This window comes from Orbicella franksi, chromosome 13 (assembly GCF_964199315.1).
Source record: "Orbicella franksi chromosome 13, jaOrbFran1.1, whole genome shotgun sequence".
NCBI lineage: Eukaryota > Metazoa > Cnidaria > Anthozoa > Scleractinia > Merulinidae > Orbicella > Orbicella franksi.
This window is the reverse complement of record NC_138157.1, coordinates 14,328,521-14,352,241: the sequence shown is the minus strand read 5'-3', so window position 1 is coordinate 14,352,241 and position 23,721 is coordinate 14,328,521. Positions and strand designations below refer to the sequence as shown.

General features: G+C 38.8%; 3 protein-coding genes across 4 annotated transcripts in view; 2 read left to right on the top strand and 1 right to left on the bottom strand.

Annotated features, from left to right (window-relative positions):
- Positions 1 to 336: 336 nt before the first annotated feature.
- LOC145464827 (aldo-keto reductaseMSMEI_2347-like) lies at positions 337 to 9,220 on the top strand. Its single transcript, XM_081448626.1, has 6 exons — positions 337 to 534; positions 2,224 to 2,358; positions 2,762 to 2,869; positions 3,702 to 3,920; positions 7,139 to 7,286; positions 8,680 to 9,220. Exons 1-6 carry the CDS (start codon positions 371 to 373, stop codon positions 8,746 to 8,748), a joined length of 843 nt encoding a protein of 280 aa, XP_081304752.1. The 5' UTR covers positions 337 to 370; the 3' UTR covers positions 8,749 to 9,220.
- A 2,758-nt stretch (positions 9,221 to 11,978) lies between these two features.
- LOC145465328 (aldo-keto reductaseMSMEI_2347-like) lies at positions 11,979 to 21,439 on the top strand. 2 transcript variants are annotated; one of them, XM_081449106.1, is made up of 6 exons: positions 11,979 to 12,637; positions 13,007 to 13,141; positions 13,974 to 14,081; positions 14,532 to 14,750; positions 19,111 to 19,258; positions 19,969 to 21,439. In XM_081449106.1, the coding sequence occupies exons 1-6, from the start codon at positions 12,474 to 12,476 to the stop codon at positions 20,035 to 20,037; spliced, it is 843 nt and encodes a 280-aa protein (XP_081305232.1). In that variant the 5' UTR covers positions 11,979 to 12,473; the 3' UTR covers positions 20,038 to 21,439. The 2 variants fall into 2 exon arrangements, with proteins under 2 accessions (XP_081305232.1, XP_081305231.1); XM_081449105.1 differs by having other exon boundaries at positions 19,111 to 21,439.
- Positions 21,262 to 23,721, bottom strand: part of LOC145465329 (glyoxal reductase-like) — a 4,995-nt gene continuing 2,535 nt past the window's right edge. The window contains exons 4-6 of the mRNA XM_081449107.1: positions 22,900 to 23,118; positions 21,869 to 22,016; positions 21,262 to 21,350 (exon numbers count right to left, since the gene is read on the bottom strand). Of these exons, the coding sequence (XP_081305233.1) occupies positions 21,285 to 21,350; positions 21,869 to 22,016; positions 22,900 to 23,118 (433 nt within the window). The 3' untranslated portion in view covers positions 21,262 to 21,284. The remainder of the gene's footprint in view (positions 21,351 to 21,868; positions 22,017 to 22,899; positions 23,119 to 23,721) is intronic.

Genomic DNA, 23,721 nt, shown 5'->3' with positions numbered 1-23,721 from the left:
GCTTCAAAGGCAGCTGTAAATGTGTTTCGGAACATGCAGAAAGATCCGGCAAAACACCCTCACGATAAAAGTCACAATCGATAGGTTTCGAGCTTTCAACTGGCAAACACCGTCCCGTCCCCTAGTAAAATAATCTCAGAGGACACGGTCACAACGCATTTTCATTGGAAGAAACAACAACACATACAATTGGTCAAAAGGTGTTAGACATGTCTGCCACGCAGGACGAAAGTGCAACGCTACATATGAGGAGTGCGCCTGGGTACCAAGGCCCCGCGAGGCAGTTTTACCGAGTGGCACTGGAATCAGAAGCAACCGCTACATTATTTCCGTCTGTAACGCGGGCTTTTGCCGGTTCGCTCAGGGAAATATGGAAGGTGAAGGCATTGCAAGAAAAGTCACGCTGAACGATGGCAATAAGATGCCAATGTTTGGTTTGGGAGTGTACAAAGCCAGTCCGGAAGAGACTGTCAAAGCGGTGAAGTTTGCTTTGCAGAGCGGATATCGGTTGATCGACACTGCAGCTTTCTATGAGTAAGTACATCGATTAGCTAGAGAAAAGAACCCAAATCATTTGGAATAACTTGTACTTCAAACACTCCCATAACCAGTTTACTCCGTTAGTGTTTCTTCGAATTAATGTTTAGCAATTATCGCTGAGGTCTCTTGCAGCTTTCTGACTGCGTAAGACTGACTTACAATATGGTAACTACTGCACACTCATGCGCCGATTACACGGTTATCAATATTCTCACATGATAACAACCTTTTTCTCATATAAACGCTCGGCAAAGTTGCCTTGGGGGCAAAAAAAAAAAAAGAAAAAAAAAAAATTGGCCTGACTCGTGGTTGACTCGAGGTTGACTTGGGCTCGCGGTTGGCTCGTGTAACGCTACAACTCTCATGAAACAGACATCTCCAGACAACAAATCAACACAACACAGACACTGGGAATGTCAGTTTATTTGGAATTTCTCATGGTGACACAGCATTTAGAACACATTTCGGGTATTCCTGGTTTAATTTATTCACCGGGATAAAATATATATGAAAAGAATATTCATAAATATAAAAAGAAATTGTGTAATAAGAATATTCATAAATATAAACATTATATATAGTCACACAACACACCAGCGACAGAACGTCACGCACATCTTGTAGCACTACACTCCTTTTTTTACATAAGCCGGCCCGGGCTAAATATCCCTTTTTTTCTGCCGATTTAACGCTGAAAATATTGTTGTGAATATTCTTAGATTATAGGAATAAAAAGTGGACTATGGCGACACAACGTCGGGTTATCTGTTCTATCATTATTTTGATGGTGTTGAAGTAATTTTGGAGCCAGACTGCAGTCAAAAAATCCTGATATAAACCATATAACTTCTTGCAGAAATGTTATTAGCATCGAATATAGGGCTAGTTCTGTTTTTGTTGTTTCTTGGCTAGTTTTGCCGTTTAGAGGAGGGAAGAAATCTTATACGATTTAGTTAAAACAAATGATTTTATTGTATTTACAAATGTTCAACACACAGAATTGTATTGTTTTCAAAATCTCAGCCTCGGGGTTATTCTTAAAATGTTTTTAAAATTTCGTAAATTTCAGCCTCAATATTTTTATAAATTATATTCTTATAAAAAGGAAAGGGCGTAATTAATATCATACCCAGTCAAACATCTTTTTAATCACAAAAAGGAACAGCAAAACTCGTCTGGCTAACGAAACAGCAAAGCTTGTCAGACAACTGTCCTGGTCACAGAGGTTTTCTTGCTACTTTCTCTTACTGCAGCGAAAAAGGTTTCGCAGCCGTCGAAGCTTTTTTTTGTTTGTAGCTTCGTGAATCGTTTTTCTGCCTTGCGTCCTACATTTAATTGCGAAATAGGAAAACAAAACCATTGGAAACAGGGTGTCAGACAATACTTGTCAAAACCCGCCGGAGAAGCTCAGTTGATGAACAGTCCAACGCCAGTACAACCTAGCCTGTTTCAGACTCCTGGTCAGTGGAGACGATCGAAAAAGCGGAGGAGATTTCATTTCTGAGCAATCTCAAGAAATCTTGATGGGGGAAAACATTGGCATTTCTTGCTGAGCCGACTAAATCCAAAATTTACATCCATAAAAGAGACGACAAGCACGTAAGAGGTTCCTCCCCCCCCCCCCTGAAAAGGCCCATACCAATCTCCTTGAAGATTTAAATAAAATTATTGATTTTTTGCCAGAAATGAAGCTGAAGTTGGACAAGGTCTCAAGGAATCAGGAGTAAAACGAGAAGACATATTTGTGGTAACCAAACTTTTGACGGGACGTCATGGATACGATGAATGTCTGAAAGAATTTAATGCGAGTCTTCAAAAGTAAGTTGAATAGAAACTGCAATAGAATGCTCATTCTATTGTATTTCTCCGGCTCAATTCAAACTTAGGCGTGTTTAGGTATGTGTAACAAGGCTGGTTGATAAATGAAGGGAGGGATCAAAGAGAAGCGTATCGAATTATTTGCCAACTTGTTTAGCTCTGTGTCGTACATTGTTTCGAGCTCTTAAGCGAATTACTGGAGTTTCACCTTGAGAGTTTTCCGGCTGCAAATCTCGCAGCCCGAATGTTCAACACCTTGGAAGCCAATTGTATGAAAGCGCTGAGCTCTGGTCCGTTTGTTAAGTTCAAAATTGATCTGTTAATTTACTTTGAGCAACTTGCCCAAAAAGCATCGTTTGCGCTGCAGACTGATCGATGTAACAACTGATTGATGTCGTTGCAGGTTTGACTCAAAGTACGTTGATTTGTACCTAATCCATAGTCCCTCTTCTGGAAAAAACATTGATTCCTTCAAAGCAATGATGAAACTCAAGGAACAAGGCCTAATAAGGTATAAAGATACAGAAAATAACATTGTTATAGCAAGATAAGATGCATTTGTTTGATTATTCATTGCTGCCTCATGCCCGGGCGCCGTCAGAAATAATTTCGTTGGTCACAGGGAGCGAGGTGCTTAAGGTTAGGTGAAACAGGCCCATAACTCCACGTACACCGCATTCAAACCAAGGACACCTGGTGACAAGGCAGCTTATCGTTATCGGACAGTGATGGAAATAGCGCTATATAACCGGAGTATTAACAAAGTTTAGTATTGTTTTAAGTCAAGAGCGCATACCGCGGAACTAATTCATCTTTCAGACATAAAAGAGCGCTGAGACACGGCCCTGACTAAATAGTTAATTAAAAGATGGAATTTAATTACAACCGGTACAAACATAAAAATTGATATGCCAGAGGAAGTTTCTCTATTCTTTTATTTCTATATTTTAGTTTTTCTAACCTCTAGTTTCTGACAAGACCAGCGTCCAGAGATTTACATGTAAGTTCTGATAAAGAAACATTTCGAAAAAGAATTGATTACAAAAATAAGCGAAAGGAATCCAAGACGTTTCAAATTCATCTTGACTCCATAAATAAATTGCATGCAACTTTCGCCAGTTAAATTCCTGTCAAATATTGGATTAGGTATGAGGACTCTTTTTAACCCAGTGGATTTTCGTTCACAAACCTCGACAACATTTTTCAAATTTATATTTTAATTTTTTTACAGTATGGAAGTATCGAAACTTGAAACTTGAATTGAAAACCGTTTTCTTGATGAAGCCTGACTTATTTGTTCTCGTGTCCTAATTTACTTAACTCGCACTTATTCTTCATTCAAGATCCATTGGTGTGTCCAACTTTGGCGTGAATCACCTCAAAGAGATGGAAAAGGCGGGGCTACCTACTCCAGCTGTCAATCAAATTGAGCTCAATCCCTATTGGCGCTTGGAAGACATCGTGAACTACTGTAAAGAAAAAGGAATTGCCTTAATGGGTTACTGTCCAATATTTCGTGCCCGGAAGAACGATGACCCAGTTCTAATGGAAATCGCCAGTAGGTAAGTGGATTTCTAACGATAATATCACGACTGACAGTATAGACCTCAGCACGAGGCTCTGGGGAGTAAACCCCACAAACTCTGTAGTTATTCCCCAGAGCCTTGTACTGAGGTCTATTGTTTTAGGCTGAATTTTAATATATCGAAATAACAGATTTGCACGTTGTCGTCATCTGACTACAACTACCACAATTCCTTTCGTTTGTTTTTATTATTTAGATTTTGAAGCTCCAGTGGGGTTTAAATAACAATTGCCCTAGTTAGCATAAGAAACAGGCGTTAAGTTATAATTTAAAGTGCCTATGAAGTAAAAATTAATTGCTGCTTAGTTGAAAGGCTTATCAAAGTAAAGAAGAATGACGTTTCCCTTTTTAGAATATCTTTTTTCGTTCTAGAGATATTTACGTTTTTGTATTATGCAAATGAGGAAAGTGATGACGTCATAGGTGGTTCCACTTGAACAGTAAAACACTGAATCAAGAATATCTCTAGAAATATTGGAGCAGTGTTCTTCAAACTTGGCACCACAAATGTGCATCACAAAAGAAACAGAATGACACCTTCTGTGTTGTTGCCATGGCAACACTTTTGGCTCCAGTCTCTTTCGGTGAAAAACCAAATATGCCAGTTTGCAACCCTTCGAAAAGGGACAGAGGCTCTTGCTGGGAACACACATGATTCCCATATTGTCTTAACTCTCCCCATTAGATTGTTGGGAGTGGATGATCCTTGTTTAAGATAAAATCTGGTAATGTTAGTTTTAATTAAAACGAGACCAGCGGCATAACTGTTGTCATGGCAACGGCACGACGGGTGTCATTTTGTTTATTTTGTGATGTACATTTCTGGTGCCAAGTTTAAAGAACACTGCTTTAATATTTCTAGAGATATTCTTGATTGAGTATTGAACTGTTTTAGTGGAACCACCTATGACGTCATCACTTATAATACAAAAACGTGAATATCTCTAAAACGAAAAAAGATATTCCAAAAAGGAGAACGCCATTCTTCTTTACTTTGAAAAGCCTTTCAAATCAGCAGCAATTATTTTTTACTTCATAGGCACTTTAACAAGTGAAACTATAGAATTGCCATGGCAACGTTTGGCGCGAAATTTCTCGATACAGTAAGCAAGTCAAAAATCCACGATTTTGAGCGTGCAGTTTGTCACCCATGATGTTAAAAAAAAGTCCTCAAATGGCATACATTCATGTACATGTAAAATAAAGAAATAATTTCACACTTGCATTTTGTCATTAAATTATGAGTTTTTACAAAACGCTCGTGAAATTATTTCCCAATTTCACTCGTCACCAGTTGATTACCCATCAGGAGCCATAATCGGGGACGGAGACCGTAAGTCTCGGGATTCGCGCCCACCTATGATATGGGACAATTTTTCTATTTTTAGAACAAATTGCACCATCCTGACATCATATATCCACGCGGATTCACGCACATGTCAGGGGCTCTCGCGTGGATGTTGTCACGTTGCGTGATCAAATGGTGAGAGTTGAGAGATTCTCTTCTCTTTTTCACAGCGATGGCAGGGAATAAGGCAGGGAATACGAACCAGGGCGCTTATATGTAGTTTTATGCTCTGAGCTAACGGAAAAGGTGGGTTTTTCAGGGTCATAAACAAGACTTCAATCTCGCGCTGGGAATGAATAATAAGATCTGCTCGCGCTAGTTGTAAGCTTACGCGTATGCTTAAGAATATAGCAAGAAAACTCTCTACTCTGGTATCGAGCTAATTTGTGAGTTTCTCAGACAATGTTTAATCATAACCAAAACCTGTTTTGATGGTTTCTTATTGTCTCTGCCTGTTTGGCGAGTTTGCAAAAGTTTTTGAAAGGAAAGTCTGACGCGTACAATTAGCTCATTTGCATAGTGCATGCAGCTCGTGCACTTTCAAGTCCGAGTCGGTGTTTTCAATTGTCAACAAATCTTGACAAAGATTTCTTTCGTTATCTTTTGTACTGAGATGCTGCAACAAATTTCACGAATGCAAAAAAGGCTACTAACATCATGTGTGTTTCTTCAACATAAGCATAGTGAAGTTTTACACTGCGAAAATGAAAATAGACAAGGAGTTTTGATAACTCGATCATCAAAATCGAAATCGTTATTCCAAGTTGATTAAAGAAAGCGTCATCGTAACTTTGCTGATTATTTCTGCTTTATTCACATATTTTCAGCTTAGCTTTTAATATGTTCTCAAACATTTATCAATCTTAAAAATATTTAAAAACTATAGAGCTATTCTTTGAGTTCGATGTACGCTTTCACACAAAAGTGCGGCGGAAGTACAATTTGCCATGTTTACTAACTGTACAAAACACGCATCGGCGGGCGCTCAAATTCATCGACAACAGAGAATTTACTGGATTTTTACACGAATAAAACTGAGCAGTATCTACGGACGTAAAGTTATTAAGCCTTGATGAAACATCAAGCGTTGTTCACAATTCAAGCGAAACTCAAACTAGCAATTATTTTGGTTTACTTTTCGGTCGCGATAGACTGACAAATTCCTCGCAAGCGTGTGGCAAGAGGAGTTAGGAAACTATGAAGTCCTGAAGCTCTGCTATATCTAAATATATCCAGCTAGTTTTTTGCTGTGTAATGGAAAAGCTGTTAATCTTCAACATATGTGAAATTTAAAGTGGAGTAATGTACAGCTCGTGTGAAAAAAGCATCAGTCGGAACACAACTTGGTCAGCGATATATATAAGCTTAGAGCGGAACATACCTAAATTCGACACTGTCTTACTTCACTCAAACTGGAGCAGCTCACGACGAAAATACTTAAGCAAAATTCCAACAGACGTAAACGCGTTGAGTTGTGGGGCAAAAACATCATGTGAAACATTTCGGGAATTTCGGACGCCATTTCCCCCGCGCGATATCCGCAAAAATCCTCGCAGTATGTACGCGCGTGTGCCGCAGGTGATGGCGCAATTTGTTCTAAAAATAGAATTATTGTCCCATATCATGGGGACAACGCCAATACTAGAAATGGCGCGCGCTTACGGTCTCTGTCCCCGATTATGGCTCCTGTTACCCATGTAATGTCTTATTTTTCGGGAAAACTTCAAATGGAACGCATTCTTCGCGAAGGAAATTCCCAACCGAAATTACAGAATTTCTTTCTAAAAACTGAAATTTCTTTCTTTCGAAAGCTGAAACACTGGTACTTTGTTTGAAAATCGTTGCAGGTACAAGAAAACAGTTCCACAGCTTCTCATTCGCTGGAGTGTACAGAAAGATTTCATCACCATTCCCAAGTCATCCAAACCAGAAAGGATTCAGGAAAACGCCGACATTTTTGACTTTACTATAAGCGACGATGATATGAAAACTCTGGTAAGTTTTATCAAACTAACTGGAATCACTGACAACAGGCGTCCTTTTTCGTTTTGTGAATTGGCTACCCTCTCGAGAGAAATCTCAGATTCGAGCCGAAAATTCTTGATTGTTGTTTTTTTCTGAACAGTATAGTTGCACAGATTTAAAGAAAATACACACACGTTATTCTATCACCTTTTGCATATTTAGTCTTTGTTACTTGTGAACATCCTTAATTAAGCTAATGATGGATAAGGAGTACCGTATTTACTCGAATAAGTGCCGTGGTGCTTATTTAATTTTTCGTGTCTCCGTTGCGGCGCTTATTCGAGGGCTGTGCTTAGTTAAAAAGCTCATACCACAAAGACAAAACATTTTGATTGTACAATTTAATTAACTTCACGAGTATTTTTCATGGCTTACAGGCTTGAACCAAACCTCCTAAGTTTTGGCTTTCATAACAGTCTCGTGAATACTTTTCTGCAGGTTTTCAACGTTTCACTCGATGTCAATGTTCTGACTGTTGCGTAAAGTTCACAGGATCTAACACAGGATGCACTTTATCTTAGTCTGTGCATGTAAAAGTAGTTCAGTTTCCCTCAAGCACTTTTACTAACGCAACAAACAATACTCGAATAAGCGCCGCACCGCAGCTGCGGCGCTTATTCGAGGGCGGCGCTTGTTAAATTTTCCACCCCATGTGCCAGGCTTAATCGAGGGCGGCGCTTATTCGGGGGCGACGCTTATTCGAGTAAATACGAAACATTTCTTTCAAATTTAAGAGTGTGTGTATCGTCTTTAAATGTGTGATCTCGTTCTTACTCCTAAGATATTAAAATATAGTTTTAGTAAGACGTTTTACTTCCACGCTCTACAGAAAATGTTTTAGTGAATCCAAGGGTAGCAAGAGATGTTTGGTATTTTTATCGAGTGTAAACATGAAGAGATCATGTGACATGGGATACCAAAATGGAACCTCTGTCACTCACTCTCACCCATTTCTCTTTCCTTTCGTAGTTCGTTGTGTGCGACTCATTGTGTGCCTCCGGAGCGGGCACACGCACTGCGCATGCGGAGTTTCCTTCATCATAACCGTCTCACTAATGTCTCAATTTTATGAACTCCTCTTCCTTCTCGTACGCCGTTTATTCATAGAACGTAATTTATTGCCTCGTAATTTGTTAGCCATTGCTTTTCTATGCCATTATTCTACACTTACCCTTCAAACTCTTGCAGACATAGCAATCCAGATTTTTACTTTTGACTGCTGTAAAGGTCCCCCCGTATAACTCGAGAATGCTTTAATGTTGTGAGCGTGTAACATTAAGTAGTTCAGTTTTACCCTGGCGCACATGAATGGCAAAAATACAATTATTTTACAGCCTTTTTTATGTACTTTTTTCACTGACAGGATTCATTGCCAACAGAGCAGTGCTGCACTCCGTTGAAGGGCGTGACGGACTGTCCCTGGATAGGATAGAAGCTGAATTGACTATTTCTGTTGTGTCGAGTCACGGAAATTGACTGCATAAGAAAAAAATTAAGTGTTCCAAGATGCGTTGCACTTATTAGAAAGTGTTTTTCTTGTATTAACATTTACTTTTTGACGATCTTTGAGCTTCAAGAAAGGCGTACATTATATGATGCAACTTGGTGTTCAGTTTTACTGATAACGAACAGGTATATTTTGGTCTGTCCATCATGGGACATCGCGTCTCTGTCTTGGCATTTATAGTTTTAAATATGTCTCCGGATGGTCCGGAGACATTGCCAGAAAGTGCATTTCTTGGCAACCCAGGGAATGGCATGCGATACATTTCCAAGAGAACTCAATCAATTCTTATATGAAGCTGGCTGGGCGCTTTCAGTACAGTTTCGTAAAATGGCGAAAACGTTTTGATTAGTTGTAATTTTACTGTGTGTTCAATTGATTAAACATACATTTCTCGGGTCGCAATGTTTGATAATGATCAAGCAATCAATCTATTTAGTGTTAAGTACTGTATATGTACATGTAATAGACCCTTTGCATATATGGCGCCTCTGATTTGAATAACAATACTTATACACCCTAAGCCTCACATTCATGTGAAAAATCCTTTGTCTGGAAACATGAGCGCGAGGCTAAGGATGTATACTGTATTATAGTAAATGGTTTGAGTCCAGGAGTATCAGTAGTTCGTATAGTGTGACCGGGTGAAGGTAGTTCTGAAAAGAACTGTTGTTGGTGACTGACGTTTCGACAACCTGAGCGGAAGTCATCTTCAGAGTCAAGTGAATAGTTTTTGTCAGTCGATGATGTCATAAGTCTGGTCCGTTGCACATGATTGGTCAGTTTAGCCATGATGATATTGGCTGAAAGACTCTTGTAAAGTTTGTCATCAGTCACTGGTGGGTTTCGATCCGTCTATTGTTAGTCAAATTGGTCGGTTTTTGGTCCGTCTATTGTTAGTCAAATTAAGTCGGTCTGTTCGAAGTCCGTTTGTCGGTTTCGTTTCCGTCACGGATAAGTCGTTTGTAAGGCGCCGGTAGTTGATGACATCTGTTAAGTGGCGTTTGTTCTAGGTCAGTGTACCAGCTTTCCTGAGTCAGTCGTTGAAAATAGTTTGCACTGTAGGTTAAGCACGGAGCAGAGTCCCAGTCAATGTTGTGGTTTGTCAGATGACTTCCGCTCAGGTTGTCGAAACGTCAGCCACCAACAACAGTTCTTTTCAGAACTACCCTCACCCGGACGATCACGTTTTACGAGCTACGTATATTGTATTGTTTTTCAAATTTAGGCACCGTTTATGCAAAGGGTCTATTAGTCTTCAGAAACGCATTAGAAGCAATGCTTTATAAGATTTGTAGAGGAAGGCTTAACAGGTCAGCGAAACTAAATCTGTAGAAGAGAGTTTGAAGAACTTCTAAAGAAGGAACAAGAATTGTAAAGAAAAGAGAAGCGAACAACTTACTAGGACGAAAAGGGGGAACCGTGTTCTAGAACCGAGCTGCTGGGAGAAATTTGGTCAGCCGCCATAGTGTTCCAGATAGTGCTCTAAAATAGGTGTTGGGCGTGGTTTTGACAATTCCAGAAATCAGGGACAGGTCATTACATTGTATTCTTGGGAAAAACATTTCGTTGGTAAAGCCGCTCTCACCATCCCCGGTCACCACTTTTTAGCACTTAGGCTAAAAATAGTCACTGCTAAACTGTTGGGGTAGCCTAGAAGGGAATGGCGGAGAGTTGGCGACCACCAACCGTCTATACAGACACCTGCCATCTTCCCTTGAACGGGAATGATCGCGTGACGAGCCATAAGGGAGTGGACAAAAAGTCACTTACCTGCGATACGATACGACAACTTTATTTATACACGGTATTTCCATCGGTGTTGCGACAGACTTGAATGCCATCTTTGGTTTACAAGTATTTGTATTCTACAGTCTAATAAGTTGAGGTTTGCCGCGGCACTGATCACCAGGAACTCATAATACTCCGCGCGCGGTAAATTACTTGGAAGTATCTTACCAAAACTTCTCCTAGACTTTCTAAAAGTCCTTTCCTATTTCCATTGCTAATTTTCAAAACTCCTCTATGACCTCTATTCCAAACACTTGATGTCGACAGTTACCATGGGTACATTATGATCGGGATTAGGGCGGTCCCTCAGGGAAATACTTACCTCTGTTAAAACGAAAACGAGCGGCGTCGACAAAATCTGGATCGGACAGGACCGGATCACGGATCGGATCACGGACCGGATCACGGATCGGATCACGGATCGGATCAAGAAAAAAAATTCAAAATTCAAAATTCAAGATTCAAGATCAAAATTTTGTTGAGCAAATTACACGAGAGTGACTACTGTGAGCAGAACGTTTTATTTAATTCAAGTGTGATATTCCTTTATTTTTTTATAATATCAAGCCAACTGGGAGCTGGTCACAGATGAATTTTTTTCAGGCTGTTGGGTTTTGATTGCGATGATCAATCATGCCTTCATATCTTTCTCCGCAGTTCAGATAAATGATATTTCGTATATTCGCTTGCATCAAGGGTAAACTGTCATAAAACGAGTCAGAATGGTAATAATAGGACGAACGTATGAATCGAAACACAAAAACTAAAAACCCTAAAAAATTAAACACCTGATGATTTCAAACAATTTCCGTTTCTGAGACAAGTCTATACTTTTACAAGATATGAGTTTGGAATACGATATTTCGTACTAGAATAAAACGAAACAGACCATTTGTATTTCAAGGAAATATAGCTGTTTTACAAAAAAAATATAGGAGTAACATCGATAGTGTGAACGATAACGCAACCCGAGAATAAACAACATTTTAGGAGTTACGTCACGATTTTTAAAGTCATTTTTAGGGTTGTAAAGAGTTGCCTTTATATGGAATAAAAACTTAAAATGATCGTGTTCTAGGATAGAAAGTACTTAAGAGGCAAGACCAAATCAAAACGGAATGAGGATCGTTAAGGATGGCAAAGATTAACGAGGACTGCAAATGACGAACTTGAAAAACTGGGCTAGTTTTTTCAAGATGCGCAAATCGTAACGTAGCTCCTTTAAAGCAAGTCATGTCCTTAAGCTTTCGTACGTAAGCTTTCTCATTAACTGTAACGCTAACTGTAACGCTCACATCTGGCACGAAAAAGTAGCCGAGAATTAGCTACTGGTACTAACAACAATTTCAAAAACGAGGATGGGAGGTTCACGCAAGCTTCAAGCCAACTAATGTTCAAATATAACTACATCTGCCTGTTCATTACAATTTAAATTCATCGTAAATTAGGCGCTTATGTGGCTTTTTAAATGAACTCTTGTCATTCTCTGTAATTAACATGTCATTGCGTCAAATTCGGGATTCTTATTTTTATTTGACATAATTTAGTTTTCACTTTTATTTTTTATGTATTATTATCTTATAAAAGATTTGATTTTTTTTTCTTTAAAATGTTTTTTTTTCTGTGATCCGATCCGCTATCCGATCCGCGATCCGATCCGTGATCCGATCTGTGATCCGATCCGTGATCCGGTCCGGTCCGGTCCGATCCTGATTTTGTCGACGCCGCGAAAACGAGTTTGATTTGCACAAGAATGAACCTGTAGGCGGAACACATTTTCATATGAATGGTTTCGCACGAAGGTTCGTTTTAACTCGGAGGCAAAAGACAACTCGGAAGTGGCCCATTTATCTGTACAGTAAATGGAAGGTGAAGGCATTGCAAGAAAAGTCACACTGAACGATGGCAATAAAATGCCAATGTTTGGTTTGGGAGTGTACAAAGCCAGCCCCGAAGAGACTGTCAAAGCGGTGAAGTTTGCTTTGCATAGCGGATATCGGTTGATCGATACCGCAGCTTTCTATCGGTAAGTAAGTTGCATCTCCATTTTAAATCCTTCAGTCAGGGCTTCAGCGCCTTTCAGTGCCTTAATTTCAATTAAGGTTGTAAAATATAAGTGTCCTTTGACCTCAACATGTGACTTCTTGCTCATTAAAATTGCTTCCAATTCTTCTTCCTTCGATAAACATTGATAACACCAGTGATTTACCTGTTTAATGGTGACATGTGCTGTGGCAGTAGACCGGTTACCACAGGCGGGTTTTCAATCTATACCATGCTTCGAGATTTGCACTAAATGCTACGCGTAGAAAAGAAATTTTTAAAATTGGCTCAGTGTAGTTTAAGTCTGTCTTGCGTTGTTTTGATGTCTCTGTGTTCACGTTCTTTTCGCCAGAAATGAAGCTGAAGTTGGACAAGCAATCAAGGAGTCAGGGGTAAAACGAGGAGACGTTTTTGTGGTGACCAAGCTTCAGAAAGCAGGCCACGGGTATGATGAATGCCTGGAGGCTTTCAATTCAAGTCTAAACAAGTAAGAAGAAGACTATTGAGAAGACTTGATGGCTGTTGTTGAATTTTCCCTGTGTACTGATGTATGTCTTAGCAATTTCTGGGTTAAAGGCATATAGCTGAATGTGACACAAATTGACATGGCGTATGGCATGTGTGCTGGGGGTATAGGTATGTGTGGGGTATGGTTTTTCAGCCACTTTGGTCATTAATATGGTATCGATTTTGTTATTTCTGGTCATAAATAGGGTATGGTTTTTGCACGTTAGTCTTGAATTGCATCAGGGGTATGATTTTTAGAAGAAGCTACTTTTTCATCAATAATACTAAGACCATCAATAGAAGCCCTTCATAAATTATGTTCAGGTCAACTGTGCCAGTCATAACGGTCATGTGATGATCGTTATGACTTCCAGGAACAACAAGAACAGTGGAAACTCAATATAAGATTTTAATGTCGGCCATGTGGACCACAGGAAAACTACATTGTCTATTAGCCCGAGCTCTAACTCAGCAGTATTGTGACATAATGTCACGTCTATTGTCACAGGTCATAAATAGGGTGTCGAATGTTTGGTCAGGTCATAAACAGGGTAGGGAAAATCTCATATTTTTGTCTTAAATAGGGGAAGGGTTTTGGGAAGCGGGCCGCACATTCTTACCAAATTTTTTTGGGAGTACCCCCTGGGGTGGGCATGTGGAGGCATAATTTGTGGTCTTGGGATCTGGAATGAGTGGTCTGGGATCAAGCCCACTTCTGTCATCAGCTGACTAATTTCTAATTTAATATTATTTAATAACATTTTAAAGGTTTTTGCCTGTCAATCCAAAGTTATGCCATTATTTCATCACAGACTCGGTGTAAGCTATGTTGATTTATACTTAATTCACCATCCTAAGCCTGGAAGAAACATCGAATCATACAAAGCCATGATGAAACTCAAGGAACAAGGCCGCATAAAGTATGTAACTCTACAGTGTATGTGTAGTTTTGCATTTGTTGTTTCTTGCTTTTGTTTTGAAGGTTTTGTGGCTGGATTCTCTGTGTTAAGTTCCTGCCTCCATGAAAATCAACACTTCCTAATCCCAGTTTGATCTGAGTACACATATACATGTAGAGTAGCTATCTGAAAACAAGCTGAAAATGAATCAGATTTACCTTTCACAGCCCCCTGATTTGAAGATAAAATTTCACTTCTGTTAGATCTGACTGCACCTACTATTCATCTTGGCAAACAATTATCATTTGCCTTATCCATAACATCATTGAAAAGATTGATAACAGACATGGCAGTGACCTGAGTAGACTGACAGGTAGCTTTTGAAATCATAAATGAATTTGTGTATGAAAAATGGTAGTCAATGCTTATTTGTAGCTATTACATGTAAATCCCTTAAACATTTATTTTAAGGTCCATTGGTGTATCCAACTTTGGTGTCAGTCACCTAAAAGAGATGGAAATGGCAGGGCTACCTACTCCAGCTGTCAATCAAATAGAACTGAATCCTTATTGGCGCTTGGAAGAAATTGTGAACTACTGTAAAGAGAAAGGAATTGCCTTAATGGGTTACTGTCCAATATTTCAAGGCCAGAAGAATGACGACCCCATTCTAATTGAAATGGCCAGTAGGTAAGCTAGCCCATAACTCTCTATGCTTAATCAGAGCTTTTGAGATGTCTGCTCTCAGAGAGCAGTTTCTCAGGCTGGATTATAATATTATTAGCAGTTAGAATGAACCATATGACACACGATTAATTTTAGGGTCTTAAACTTAAACTTGTTGAACAGTATTGTTTTGAGGTAGAATTTTGTATTATTTCATGTGCAGTTAATGTTATATTCTTACTATTACACTGCCATTCTTTTGATTCCTCATATTCTTCTGTATTGTTGTAACAAAAAATCTCGCATACACTGTAGAAGGCATGAGCCTGCCAAGAGATGTTTGTAGGACATTTGAAGAAGCTAGTCATAAAAGGGGATAAGTGACGATTTTGGTTGCTTTTCTTTTTTCTTGCTCCAAATTAGCTGAAGTTTTGCATATGGTCTTCAATGTAATAGAAAAATGTGGTTCTGTATTTTTGTCGCTGGTTTTTGCTTTGTTTTCGAGTTAAAACGTAGGCAAAAAACTTGGCTTTTCCTAGCCATGTCTTTAGGAGTTTATTTGTTGAACAGCAAACAGGCAGACTGTTTATAGTGTATGAAGTCAAAACCAAATCCCACAGCATATAGAGCGGAAATCTGGGAACGGATTGTTTACACCGGTTATTGTGACGTGAACACAACACGTGAATCGATCGAGCGTTAAACGAAATGCCATCAAACAAAAAAGAGATGTGCCGTATTAGAGCTCTGTCAACTAATATCTTAAGCATTGTTTTAAAGTACCTTGTGTGCCTACCTGGTGGTTGAGAGGCATCATAAAGCCTCGATAAACCCGTAAGTCATCAGCACGTTTTAAAGAATCAAAATGTGTTCTGAAACTTCGAAGGCAGCTGATATACCGTAATCGTGTTATCGGCGTTCGAAGTCAGATCGAGCCAGGTAGCAAAGTCCAAGAGCAGTTCTTGCCCAAGAAAAATACCCTCTGGTGAGTTGTGGCCCATTTGCCAAGCGTTGCTAGCGTCAAAGTTTGGAAAGCGAGAACTGGTTTTAGAGTGATAAAATTTGTCTTGTATCGACCGCCATGTCTTCCCGCGCACGAGGTGTAAAGACCCTTCCCGGCATGCATTGCGATTACGTTCTGCGGACGTTTCTCGAACTGGTAACTAGATTTAAACATAATAATGGCCAGCAAGTGGCGATCGATTGTAACAGATCTGTGATCCAGTTTGCGTTGATTTTATTTCAAATCGGCATGATTTGTAGTGTTTTGAGCTTCTGGGATCAGGGGACATGCAGATGTATGGAGACCCGTACGTTGCGCAGAAGGGTTAATCTGTTAATCTGTCAGCCCTATTTATAGAGCGTTTTCACCTGGAGTCATCAAATTCTTAAATCCAAAACTAAACAGCCGCCAAAGTTGTTATCCTCATCAGGCATAAGAGGTACCAGCGCATTTTGAACTTGGAAGTTATGGCGGTGCGTGACATCAAGCTACGATCGCGTTTGTCGAAAACTATGTTTTATCTCGTGATTTTTTAGCCATTGAAGACGTTGCCAAATTACCATTTTCAGGAGCCCATCATGGTCTCCTACCATTTTGCTGTTTTCTAAGTGAAACCAACATCCTTACCGTCACGCGTTAACGTCAAATTAACATTTTAACCTATTTAGACCTGAAATCAACATCATCGAGCTTATGCGCTGCGTAAAATTGACATTTTGCTGGTTTCTAAGTGAAACCAACATCCTTGCCGTCACGCGTCAACGTGAAATCAACATTTAAACCTTTTTTGACCTAAAAGCAACATTTTTGAGCTTATACGTTGCGTGGAATTGACATTTTGCTGGTTTCTAAGAGAAATCAACCTCCTTGCCGTCACGCGTTAACGCGAAATCAACATTTTAACCTATTTAGACCTGAAATCAACATCATTGAGCTTATGCGCTGCGTGAAATTGACATTTTGCTGGTTTCTAAGTGAAACCAACATCCTTGCCGTCACGCGTTAACGCAAAATCAACATTTTAACCTATTTAGACCTGAAATCAACATCATTGAGCTTATGCGCTGCGTGAAATTGACATTTTGCTGGTCTCTAAGTGAAACCAACATCCTTGCCGACACGCGTTAACGTGAAATCAACATTTTAACCTATTTAGACCTGAAATCAACATCATTGAGCTTATGTGCTGCGTAAAATTGACATTTTGCTGGTTTCTAAGTGAAACCAACATCCTTGCCGTCACGCGTTAACGTGAAATCAACATTTAAACCTTTTTTGACCTAAAATCAACATCATTGAGCTTATGTGCTGCGTAAAATTGACATTTTGCTGGTTTCTAAGTGAAACCAACATCCTTGCCGTCACGCGTTAACGTGAAATCAACATTTAAACCTTTTTTGACCTAAAATCAACATCATTGAGCTTATGCGTTGCGTGAAATTGACATTTTGCTGGTTTCTAAGTGAAACCAACATCCATGCCGTCACGCGTTAACGTGAAATCAACATTTAAACCTTTTTTGACCTAAAATCAACATTTTTGAGCTTATACGTTGCGTGAAATTGACATTTTGCTGGTTTCTAAGAGAAATCAACCTCCTTGCCGTCACCCGTTAACGTCAAATCAACATTTTAACCTACTTAGACCTGAAATCAACATCATTGAGCTTATGCGCTGCGTAAAATTGACATTTTGCTGGTTTCTAAGAGAAATCAACCTCCTTGCCGTCACCCGTTAACGTCAAATCAACATTTTAACCTACTTAGACCTGAAATCAACATCATTGAGCTTATGCGCTGCGTAAAATTGACATTTTGCTGGTTTCTAAGAGAAATCAACCTCCTTGCCGTCACCCGTTAACGTCAAATCAACATTTTAACCTACTTAGACCTGAAATCAACATCATTGAGCTTATACGTTGCGTGAAATTGACATTTTGCTGGTTTCTAAGAGAAATCAACCTCCTTGCCGTCACCCGTTAACGTCAAATCAACATTTTAACCTACTTAGACCTGAAATCAACATCATTGAGCTTATGCGTTGCGTAAAATTGACATTTTGCTGGTTTCTAAGAGAAATCAACCTCCTTGCCGTCACCCGTTAACGTCAAATCAACATTTTAACCTACTTAGACCTGAAATCAACATCATTGAGCTTATGCGTTGCGTGAAATTGACATTTTGCTGGTTTCTAAGTGAAACCAACATCCTTGCCGTCACGCGTTAACGTGAAATCAACATTTAAACCTTTTTTGACCTAAAATCAACATTTTTGAGCTTATACGTTGCGTGAAATTGACATTTTGCTGCTTTCTAAGTGAGATCAAAGTCCCTGCGGTCGCGGCGGGCCGATCCTTTGTTATGATAAACCGAGGCGAGACTTCGACTTATAACAAAGGCTTGGCTTGGTTATTATAACAAAGGATCGGCTCTGTTTATCATAACAAAGGCCCGGCTTCGTTTATTTGCAGCCTCGGCGGGAAAAGGGCGTTAGGTATTTTAATCAAAAGTGAACTTTGTCGAAAACGCTCCAAATTTCGCATAGAGTTTTGTTTAGGTATGTTTAGCAATGTCCCGTAGTTTTTGCGCTAAACCTTGCTTCGTTTTCAGGATATTGCGTATGCAAAAAACCACTCGGTTTTCCTAGCTGCGTCTTTATAAAGCGAAGCAAAAACCAGCGGCAAAAATACAGGAACACGTTTTTCTATTACATTGAAGACCACATGCAAAAATTCAGCTAATTTGGAGCAAGAAAAAAGAAAAGCAACCAAAATCGTCACTTATCCCCTTTTATGACTAGCCTCTTCATTTTGCTTAGTATAGTTCCTGAACTTTCCCTTACTCGCCCTGTAAATGGGTTGAACCCAGGCCCCTGTATGGAGCAGAGAAGGGAGGGGGAGTTTAGGGACTGGATAACATGTTGCTTATAAGCAACACAAGGATGGCATTATGACAATGACATAGCTAATGAAACACTGTTCAATGTACTCACAATTGTGATTTCCTGATCAGTTAGTTTAATTGGAAACTTCGAGTTGACCGGTATATTTTTCACTTAAAACTACCACAATACTAACTACAATTTAACTACTCTAAGTCTTGACTTTTCCAGACACAGCAAGTGTAATGGACTTGGGCAAACTTGTATAGACTTGTGCTGAGGGATCTGGTAAAGGGTAGTACTTTTGGCATGATTATAGGAAACCATGTTTTTCTATGCTGAGGAATATAATCATCAGCACAAAAGTAGCTGAATTTTAGATGGGCCAGTTGTGGAACACAAAATAACTTGGAGATCGATGACTGATAGATTGTTAAATTATCCTTGTCAAAGAAATGATTAAGTAAAATGCCCTTTTCCAAAACCCTTGAATATTTGCAGATACAAGAAAACAGTCCCCCAACTTCTCATTCGTTGGAGTGTACAGAAAAATTACATCACCATTCCCAAGTCTACAAAACCAGAAAGAATTTTAGAAAACACCAATGTTTTTGATTTCACTATAAGCAACAAGGATATGACAACTTTGGTAGGTTTGATTTCACTTACGTGTATGTATTACACAAGGGAGTGTGCATGTTGTGTCTCAAGGATTTTTAGGTGTTATCCAAGATCAATCATACCTCTGGGCATTCAGGCTTTGTGTAGTTCTGTAGTTTTGGAGTGTAGCATTGTGATAGAAGTGGAGTTTTGTGGTGATGAAAGTTATAACTTTCTAAAACTGTGGGTAAATGAGTAGGCTCCATTTCCAGCCGCTCTTTGGGAAATGAGCCTGCATCCCTTCCCCAAACAGATGCGAGAGAGTGCTGGAAATTGAGCATTGTAAATGAGACACATATTAGAAGGATAATTTTTCCACAAGAAGTTGATCAAGGTAATTTAACCACTGTAGTCAGTTAAGGAAAGCTGATGATTCAAGCATTGACCATTGATGATTGCTTGATGATTCAAGCATTGGTTAGAGCAGAAAATGCATTTTTTGTAGTGAATTGTAGTCAATTTACTGAGCTGTCATTAGCTTCTCTCTGTGCTTTGGCTGGTTACTGATTTCATATTGTATTTCCCAATAATTTATGGAAAAGATACATGCAGACAAAATTAATTCTGCTTTGTGTTGTAAAGATAAAAGAGCATTCAGCAGTAGGAGCATTTACCCAGTAGTTATTTTAGTTGCCTGGAACAACTTGCTGTTTAATTATTTACTGATCATTATTTTTTTCATTATTTTCCCACTTACAGAATGCAATGCCAACAGAACAATGCATTAAACAATTGGTGAATATGACAGAATGTCCTTGGAAAGGATAGAAGCTGGTTCACTTGATAATTGAATTCTTGATACTCCAAGTTATTTAACCGTTTTAGTTTCCTTGCTTGTCTGAAAATAACAAGTTCTAAATAAACGAGTATTTACTTGTTAACCAGTGAGCTATCAACTGAGCTCATCCCAAGATAATTTAAACTATGTATAAAAATGACAGAATGTTGTCGGCTTGAAAGTTATCTATTTTTTGTACTGATAGGACAGTACAAACATTCTGAGAACCATTCACAAATTTAATATTCGTGTGTGTGAATGAGCTACTTGGAATTCACGATTAATGATTCATGCAAGCTATTCAAGTTTAATTTGAAGCCTGCTTGAAATTTTGCTACACATAAGTACATTACAGTGAATAAGAAGTGGCCATTACAGATACAATTTTGTTCTTTAATGGCAGTGTTTATCTACACTAGTTCATAGCTCTACTTTGCTGTGCACTTTAGCTATTAGCAGGAAGAGTAAAACAGAGCCATGGTCTGTTTTGAAAAGGAAATTCTCCAAATTGGTGTATTGGTTTTTTAAGATTGCTGATAAGAGTTTCCAGCTATTTACATCACTCACACTTTGATGAATCAAAATACAGTGTTGGACCACCCTTTGTCAGATTATGCTATGTGTAGCTACAATAATGGCATCACATGATGCCTTGTAAAGAAGCTAGAATGATCATCCTTTTTATGTAACAGGTTATCATTGCAACAATACAACCTCCTAAAACACCCTACCCTTTAGCGTTAAGAACTTATACTGACAGTGTAACTCAAACCAAGCTCAGTGACCTCCATTAAATGGAGGTCACTGAGCTTGGCTTTGTACTGTGGAATTGTAATTGGCATGATAAAATACAACATGTCATAAAGTATAGAAAAATTCTGTCACAAATGGCTCAGGGGGTTAAGATGTCTCTGAACACTATCAACAGAACTTTTTGAAACTTGCAAAAAGTTGTTTCTTAACATGCTTATTACAATTTGACAAGAAAAATAGGGTCAGAGAGCTCATTCTTGAGTTATACCCTGTAGGCACTGTATCTGCTGGAAAGTGATGAAAACTGTCACCAGCCACCTTGACTTCAGCTGGAGTGCTCTGATTTTATGTGGTATTCAAAAGAAAGAAATAGTTTAGTTGATTTCATATTGTGATGTTGACCAAGTAAGTGCATATGCTTCTATATTGATTCTTCCTTGTCCCCCATAAGAAGGCAACTGGGATGACCACCATGTACTTTATGCTAGCCTGTCCATGGAGAGTCTGTGACATTCCCCATTAAAGCGCACTGTTCTGTGGGCATGTTATCCTGCAATGTGTAATGAATGAATATCGTATGTAATAATTATTGTTGTTACATGTACTGTGGGAAATAAATAAAGATGTAATGTACATCATAACTATTAACTGTATTATTACAATATTATACATGTGTACTAGCCTCCATTTGAGGAACTGATAATGGCCAAGGATGAAATTATATCGACTAATGGAGGCCATTGTGAATACTAATTATCCTTCAAATATTTTTCGCAACATGGGAATGTAATCACTTGCTGAATATTCCCCAGTTTTATATTAGCTGGAGTATATTCAGTTGCTTGGAGCATTTAGACCAATAGCAGTGCTAGTGAAAATATTTGATCATGATGGATTATACCTCATGTAATATACAATAGCCGCAGTGAGTCGAGGATTAAGAGAGCAAAGAGTGTACATATACATTCATTGTGTAGGATGGCTTTTAGTGGGTCCAAGAGAGTGTCTGGCAAATCCTTATTTTCTTTTATTAGTCTGTGACCAAAACGATTGCAGGTACACACTTACCAAAATTTTCATGTCCTCTTCACTAATGGCAAAGTCAAAAATATCTGCATTTTCTAAAATTCTCTCTTGTTTACTGGATTTGGGAATGGTGATGTAATTCTTCTGTACACTCCAACGAATCAGAAGCTGTGGAATAGTTTTCTTGTACCTAAAAGATACAAGAGTTGCAAATTTAAGATGATTGAGTGAACAAGTGTTGAAAATAAACACAAAGTGGAAAGGTGGGAGGGGGGGGGGATGGATGGATAAGATTAGTTCACTGGTGTCTAATTTCAAGATAAAAGGACGGTATATACTGGATCCACTCTCTTTAATCAAACCTGGAGAATTACAATGACAGGATTTATTGATTGGTCACAATTTTAACCTATAACAGTGTGCAAAGAAGCATGTATCTGATACTGTAGCCTGGGGCTAGATAAAATAAATTACATTATTTAGAGAAGAAAGCACATCAGCCTCAGCTGGTTTTCATGCGGGTCCTTTATCCCAGTCAAATTGGAATTTCGAGTGTTAGTTTTAGAGGAGGGAGGAAAACTGGAGAACCTGGAGAAAAACCCTCTGAGCAAGGAGAGAACCAACAACATAGTTACTCAATGCACATATGGCACCGAGCCAGAATCAAACCTGGGCCACATTGTGGGAGCTGGCGAGCACTCTTACCACTGCACCATCCCTGCTCCCCACAACCTACATGTACATGATGTATGTACATAACGGAACAGAAATAATAACAACAGAAATATTTAAGTATAATTATGTACTGATGTATGTATTAATGTACAGTAGACAAGAACCTCCCTTAAACTTAAGAGAGGTGTTCACATATGGAAGTTATATGTGTTGTTTTATGTTGCTGGGACCTTGACTATTTATCCACTTGTGGGAGGCATCTTGTCCAAAATTAAGCTTGCAAAGGTCTACAGTGTAAAACTATATAGCTTTAAAGTTATGTGATGTTGAATATTGTGAATACTTCAATACACTGTGGTAATTCAATTAATTTAAAGTGTTTTGGCTTACTCACTGACCTACTTGCCATTTCAACTAACACCGGATCGTCATTCTTCCTGCCACGAAACAGTGGACAGTAACCCATAACCGCAATTCCTTTTTCAGTACAATGGTTCACAATGTCTTCTAATCGCCAAAAAGGGTTCAGCTCAATTTGATTGACAGCTGGTGTTGGAAGACCTGCTTTTTCCATCTCTTTGAGATGATGAACACCAAAGTTAGACACTCCAGCAGACCTTGAGTCATGAAAAAGGGAAAAAAATATAATTCAAATAGATTTTTCTATAAGTTTCGCTTTTATTAATGTTAAGGCTTAAATGTCATTTGAACATGCTCATAAAAAGGCATCTATTCACTCCATAGCTTATATAGTGCTTCTGCATCTAGATAAATCTTGCCCAAAACATTTACAGTGTTTTTCTATAATATGTTTACTTACTGACATGATTTGTATGACATTCCTTTACATGAAGATGTAGCAGGAATCATGGAGTAAGGTACAAGCTTTTAGCCAAACCAAATAATCTGGAAACAATTTGTTGGTAGTACAACATCTATATACACTGCACATGCATATCAGGAACATTGCATGCCTCTTTGCCAGGGTACATGGGGTGTGAACCCAATGGGGGACTGGAGATTTTCATACTTAGGGGCTCTAAAATGCCACTTCCTGGCTGTTTTCCAGGGAACAAGCAAATTCTGCAATTAGAAATTGTCGACTGCCACATCCTCATGTTTATGTAATTTGAAGAATTCCCAGAAAGGACAAGCTCTTGTGACTCACAGAATTGTGAAGAGGGTTTTTGTTTTGTAATCTATTAATTCTGCTAAAACCT

What these genes read in the sequence shown, in the direction of transcription:
- LOC145464827 (XM_081448626.1), top strand. Translation starts at nt 371, where the DNA reads ATGGAAGGTGAAGGCATTGCAAGAAAAGTCACGCTGAACGATGGCAAT. An exon ending in AAGGAACAAGGCCTAATAAG is followed by an intron (nt 2,870 to 3,701) that starts GTATAAAGATAC and finishes TCTTCATTCAAG; the next exon opens with ATCCATTGGTGTGTCCAACT. An exon ending in CTAATGGAAATCGCCAGTAG is followed by an intron (nt 3,921 to 7,138) that starts GTAAGTGGATTT and finishes AAATCGTTGCAG; the next exon opens with GTACAAGAAAACAGTTCCAC.
- LOC145465328 (XM_081449105.1), top strand. Translation starts at nt 12,474, where the DNA reads ATGGAAGGTGAAGGCATTGCAAGAAAAGTCACACTGAACGATGGCAAT. An exon ending in GATACCGCAGCTTTCTATCG is followed by an intron (nt 12,638 to 13,006) that starts GTAAGTAAGTTG and finishes TCTTTTCGCCAG; the next exon opens with AAATGAAGCTGAAGTTGGAC. An exon ending in TTCAATTCAAGTCTAAACAA is followed by an intron (nt 13,142 to 13,973) that starts GTAAGAAGAAGA and finishes ATTTCATCACAG; the next exon opens with ACTCGGTGTAAGCTATGTTG.